The sequence below is a fragment of the Sinocyclocheilus anshuiensis genome, unplaced genomic scaffold (assembly GCF_001515605.1).
Source record: "Sinocyclocheilus anshuiensis isolate Anshui unplaced genomic scaffold, SAMN03320099.WGS_v1.1 scaffold322, whole genome shotgun sequence".
In the NCBI taxonomy this organism is placed as follows: Eukaryota; Metazoa; Chordata; class Actinopteri; order Cypriniformes; family Cyprinidae; genus Sinocyclocheilus; species Sinocyclocheilus anshuiensis.
In genome coordinates this window covers 249,044-255,662 of record NW_015542366.1, presented here as the reverse complement: position 1 = coordinate 255,662, position 6,619 = coordinate 249,044, and the positions used below count along the sequence as shown (strand labels likewise).

General features: G+C 34.7%; 1 protein-coding gene across 2 annotated transcripts in view; it reads left to right on the top strand.

The window, feature by feature from the left end:
- LOC107692115 (B-cell CLL/lymphoma 9 protein-like) overlaps positions 1-6,619 on the top strand; it is a 65,211-nt gene that overhangs the window by 37,529 nt on the left and 21,063 nt on the right. For both annotated transcript variants that reach the window (XM_016491020.1, XM_016491019.1), the window contains one exon: positions 5,251-5,630. In XM_016491020.1, coding sequence (XP_016346506.1) covers positions 5,308-5,630 — 323 coding nt within the window. In that variant the 5' untranslated portion in view covers positions 5,251-5,307. The remainder of the gene's footprint in view (positions 1-5,250; positions 5,631-6,619) is intronic.

The following is a 6,619-nucleotide window of genomic DNA, read 5'->3' as shown; positions in this document are numbered from 1 at the left end:
CTTTCTTTCTTCCTTCCATTTAATTTCTTTCTTTCTTTCTTTCTTTCTTTCTTTCTTTCTTTCTTTCTTCCTTCTTTTTCATTTCTTTCTTTCTTTCTTTCTTTCTTTCTTTCTTCCTTCCTTTTCAGTTGTTTGTTCTTTGTTTCTTTTTTCCTTCCTTCCTTCCTTTTCTTTTCTTTTGTTTGTTCTTTCTTTCTTTCTTTCTTTCTTTCTTCCTTTTAATTTGTTTGTTCTTTGTTTCACTCTTACATTTTGGTTCTTTACTTTTCTTTTTTTTACCTTTTCATTTGTTCTTTCTTTCTTTCTTTCTTTCTTTCTTTCTTTCATAGGAATACATATGTACATAGGAAAATATATGTAGGTAATTTTTATTTATTTATTTATTTTTACAAATTATAGTGTGAATATTTCCACTCTTTTCTTTTCTGTACCTCCAGCCTTTTGAAAATATATGTATATGCTCACTAATAATATTACATTGGAAAATATGTATGTAGGTACTTTTTGCTTTTATTTATTGAAACGTTGACACTTTTTTAATTTTTTTTTATTTTATTTCATTAAGATTATCGTGTGAATATTCCCAGCCTGCATTGTTGAAGTGTTGGGATGATTTCCTCCGTCCATCCCAGATTTAACTGTATATCTTGTCACACTGGCCACTGTTTTCACCTCTTTCTTGTTCCCACTCGCTCAAGGCTGGACAGGAAGTGTAAGAGCATTCTGGAATGTTTGTCCATTTCTGAGAAGGAAGTGGAAATTTCTGAGGTTGAATGCGTGTGTGTCTCTGTCCCTGTTTCTAGCTCCACAAGTTCAAGACGCATTCCAGGCTTCGTAGACAGAATCGGATGTTCATTTAACTTTTTGGTTTGTTTTGTTTTCAAGTCAACGTGAGATCAAAATAGACACAAATTATTTGGTGTTTTTTAGAAATGTGATTTTTTTTAGTTTTATTTATCAATGCATGTTTCAAAGAGAAAACTCTGCTTTTTCTTCTAAATGTGATAAATGTAATAACTTGCTTTTTCACAAACGCCAATCCATGTTGACTGTTTAATACCGTTCCAGTAGATCTTGGGATTCCAGCCCTCTGTGTCAATAGAAAAGTAGCAAAACTACACTATAGCTTTAAGTGCACATGCATTCTAAATCTTCCCGCAGATTGATGGGTACGGGTGTGTTTTTGAGGCTGTCGTAGATCCAGGGCTTGTCGGTCGGGGTTGCCTTGGCAACGGTGTTTGTGGGTGTGCGTGCATGAAGAGTAATGTCTGTGGCGGGCTGGAGAAGGCTTGACGGCCATGCTGCTGCCACTGTACGCCATTAGAGCTCAGCACCGGAGCAGCACACCGGCCTCTCACACTGCAAACGCTGAAATCTGAGAATGTCAGTATGCAAGTGTGGGTTCAGGAGAAGAGAGAGGGGCCATGCAAGGAAACCATGTTTTAAATGACAAAAAAATGAAATGGCTGCCTCAGTTGACATGCTCGTTTCTCGTTATTTGTTTCCTTTTTACTTTTTGTGATATTAAGCAGAGCACTGTGCTTATACACTACCGTTCAAAAGTTTTTTTTTTTTTTTTTATCGTTTTATACAAGGATGCATTAATTGATCAAAAGTGACAAGTACATTTATAATGTTACAATTTCTATTTTAAATAAATGCTGCTGTTTTGAACTTTTCATTTAAGGAATCCTGAAAATAACGTTTCACAGTTTCCACAAATGCAGCACAACTGTTTTCAAAATTGATGATTATAATAAATGTTACTTGAGCAGTAAATCAATATTTTAGAATGATTTCTGAAGGATCATGTGACACTGAAGAATGATGCTGAAAATTCAGCTTTTACAGCACAGGAATAAATTACATTTTAAAATATATTAATATAGACATTTTAATTTAAATTGTAATAATATTTCACAATATTACAGTTTTATTGTATTTTTAGTTAATACATGCAGCCTTGGCCAGTATATGAGACTTAATTAATAATTTTTAAAAAATTAAAAATTAAAAATCTTCCTTTAAAAATAACCTTCCATTTAAAAAAATGGACCCCAAACTGTATTTGCTTGCTTTTGCACTGTAAATAAATCACAGATCAACTTGATCTTTCCAGGTAACTAGACAGGAGAAAGTAAACAAATTTAGACTGATTACTTAAAACATATAATGTTATTTATGTTTTATAAACTTATAAACAAACATGTTACCTTTTTATAATAATTTTAGTCAACAACAAGCATTAATGCCTAACAGATCAGTAGATATGTACCTTCCCGCTTTCTCTGTTGCCATGAATATAAAGCAACGAAAAGCTACAAATCACAGTGTGAAACACAATTTGCTGAGATTGTTTTAATCATGTCACCTATGTCCCCAAATAATTTTTCACATTCGCATGCCTTAATTTAACTTGCAAATTTGAGCAATATGCTCACACTGTAGCGCCCTGATATTAAATGGGTCTAGATGGTTTGTTTGAAAATGGTATAATAAACTGTCAGAAATGGTTTATAGGTAATTTAAATGAATTAATGTGATCTCAATAAGAATTAATATGCATTTGAGTATGATTTTTTCCCCCTTATTTAATTCTGATCAGCCCTTAAGCATTTATAAGTTTAGTGTACAATTATATTAAATTCCCAAAATGGAGTCTTGGGGTTGAGTTAGCACTCTTTCAGTGCTCACTGTTAGGCCGGGAAGGAATATGTGAGATGCTTGCATCATTTAAGTGTTTTGGAAGCTGTTCTGAATATTTTCTGGATGACAACGCAGTCTGACGCTGCAGCTTTTTTAGAGAGTTCTCATATCTTATGAAAGCTAGAGTTTGCATACAGACAGAAGCCCCTACATGTTAACACAATCTCATTTACACACAGAAGCACTAGCACACCCTGAAAGACAAACTTAATCATTCCCACTCTTGTGAATTATTATTATTATTATTATTATGATTATTATTATTATTATTATTATTATTATTTTGTATGTTACTGTCGAGTGTAAAGAATTGTGCTAGTCAGTTATCAGTTGAGTTGTCGACTCACCCACAGCTGTTTCTGTTCGAGAAATCTGGGTTACAAGATGGTACATATTATGTGCCTCTTGCTCTCTCTCTCTCTCTCTCTCTCTCTCTCTCTCTCTCTCTCTCTCTCTACACTTCGGATTTAACATCAGATTTGGGCTTTGGTAATCATATACATTACCGTTCAAAAGTTTGTAAGGGTCTTATGTATGTGTGTGTATGTGAAAAGCCTCATGCTCTCAAAGTCTACATTTATTTGATCAAAAATTCTGTAAAAATGGTAATAATTTCATCTCAATATTACTATTTAAAAAGACTTTCTATTTGAATATTTCAATGTATTCCTATGATGGCAAAGCTGAATTTTCAGCATCATTACTCAAGTCTTCAGTGTCACATAATCCTTCAGAAATCATTCTAATATGCTGATTTGCTGCTCAATAAACTTGTTATTATTATTATCAGTATTGAAAACTATTATGCTGCTTAATATTTTTGTGCAAAACATTATTTTTAGGATTCTTTAATGACTAGAAAGTTCAAAAGAAAAGCATTCACTTGAAATAGTCAATTCACCTATATTGTCACAAAAGATTTCTGGGTAGCACTTTATTTTACAGTTTTTTTCCGCATGTACATACTATTTATTTATTATAGCAGCTACAATAACTGGATAATAACTAGGTACTAAACCTGAGCCGACGCATGCTGTAAAATAAAGTGTAACCGATTTCTGTCACTTTTGGTCAAAGTAGTGCATCCTTGCTAAATATAAATATTCGTTTTCTTTAGAAAAAAAAATACTGACCTAAAACTTTTTAACTGTGTATTATGTGCTATGTAGCTTTCATGCAAAAAGGTTAATATTCATCCTAGTTTGAGAGCAGTGGTATCAAGTGGAAAGCACAACAGTTTGGCACAATATAATGTGGTGTGGATCAAGATTAGCAAATCAAACTATTTCAAATCAGAGTACATCATGAGACTGGCTTTCACTAAATATTGCAAGATATTGTCCAGTTGGTTATTTTGTTTGGACTGAGTTTTCCATTCTTATTACAGAGCCTTGCATGATGGTTCTCCTCACTTTAACTGTGTTCTCAGCATGATGTTCTATTGCAGACGGCAAAATCCACCAGCAGACTGGTTTCAGTCTATCGCACGCCTCCTTCTGAGATGTTTCACGACTACTTGTTTTCAACAAATCGTTCTTTTGGTGGCCTTCGGTCTGACTCTTCAGTGAGTTTTGGGTGATGGCCACTGCCTGGCAGATTCACAGTTCCACATTTTCTCACCTTCAGCTTCAGTGTTTTGGCGAATATGCAGTCACTTGAAATGTGCTTATATTCTTGGCGTGCCTGCTATTTTTTTAATTTTTTTTTTGTAATGTTGGGTGTTTTTCATGGTGTTCTAAATTGGTGTGGATGTTCATAGCCGTTTGAGGTGATTCAGAACTCTTATGGAACATGTCTGCACTAGGAATCGATTTTCAACCGGCTCGCAGTTAATCGTTACATCCCTAGTCTGCACAGGTGGACAAACAAGTAAACATGTGACTTGGAGTCGGATACTTCAGAGCTAATGTAGGTGTGGCAATGCAAGGGGAAAAGTAGACTCACATATACATTGGCATTCAAAGTTGTTGTTTTTTTTTTGTTGAGAATTTTTGAATTTTTTTTCCAGCAAAGATGCATTAAATTGATCAAAAGTGACAGTAAGACATGCATAATTTTGCAAAAGATTTAGAAATAAATACAAATAAATACTGTTCTTGTGAACTTTCTGTTCATCAAAGAATCCTGAAAAGAATGTATCACGGTTTGCACAAAAATATTAAGCAGCATACTGTTTTCAACATTGATTAAAATGTTTCTTAAGCAGCAAATCATCATATCAGAATGATTTCTGAAGGATCGTGTGAAACTGAAGACTATTACAGGCTATTACAAGAATAAACGGCATTTTACTTTTATTTTACTTTTACAAATGACATTTTTACAGTTATTTTAAGCTGTAATAATATTTTAAATTGTAATATGTCATTTAATGTTACTATTTTGACACTTTTTTTTTTATCAAAGAAATTTCAAAACATTTAAAAAAATTGTATCAACACCTAACTTTTAAAACAGTAGAAAATATGATTTAATTGAAATCAGGGAGAACATTTGCAGGCTTTTGTGGTCTAAACTAACTGTTCTTTGCCTGTTTGTGTGTAGTGTGGCCAGGGGCTGTGAGGTCTCCTTGGGGAGACTCCAGACAAGCCCACACAGAGAATGCTGGAGGTGCAGGAGGAGAGACCAGCAGCAGCAGCAGCCACGGCAACCACCGCAGCTACTGGAACCACAGGAAACGCTTCAGGCAGGAAGGAGAGGGCCAAAGAACGGCAAGAGGAGGGCCAGGACTGCAGCAGCCCTGTCGCAACCCCCAATACCGGGCCCCGGAGCACCCGGGCAAAAGCTACGCCCACCACTACACATACACACACCCCCAGTCCCCAACAGCACTCTACTGCTCCTGCCTCTGTCGCACTGGGACTGATGTCAATGCATTCCAGCAACCCCAAAGTGAGGAACTCTCCATCGGCTAACACTCAGAGGTGAGAGAACTGTACAAACTATTCCTTGAAACCAAAGCTTAATTAGTTTTGTACTAATTAGTACTGTTATATGTATATACATACACTAGAGTTTGAAAGAAATTAATACTTTTATTAATTTTATATTTCATTAGTATTTTTTAGCAAGGATGCATTAAATTAATCAAAAGTGACAGTAAACACATTCATAATGTTACAGAAGATTTATGTTTCAAATAAAAACTATTCCTCAAAAATCATATAAAAATGTATCATGGTTTCTATAAAAATATTAAGCAGCTGTTTTCAACATTGATAATAATAAGAAATATTTCTTAAGCACCAAATCAGCATATTAGAATGATTTCTGAAGGATCATGTGACACTGAAGGCTGGAGTAATGATGCTGAAAATTCAGCTTTGCCATCACATGAATGAGTTTCATTTTTAAATATTTACAAAGAAAACTTTTTTTTAAAGCATTAAAAAATCTTGCAGACCCCAAACTTCTGAACGATAGTCTATATTGAAATAAAATAACAAAATGCTGAAATTAATAATGAAAAAATTTTGGTCTGTTCAGTGTGTCATGCAAACATTTTATAGAAGTGAATCGGTTTGCAGAGAGCTTTAGGAAAGATGTGGATTAACATTCATTTTCAATAATGCTGGAAGTAGAGACTTCCGCGCCCGCTCCCGCAGAAAAATATCTTATCTGGTCCCGCTCCCGCCTGCGACATTCATGTTTTGTCCCGCTCCCGTCCGCAAAAGCCTGCATAAAAGTAATCTATATATGATTTTTTTCAGTACATCGAAAACATTTACATGTAATGGTTCTGTAACATCTCCTAAGCTCCACAACATCCCAGCATAAACACTCCCGATAAAATATTTGTTATTTAGACTAAGCATCAACATTCACAAGCCACTGTTATTTTAACAGAAAAGCAAGCATGGGCTGCTGCGTGCATGGTTTGGCATGGCAGAATGCGAGCAGCGCTTCCTTTATT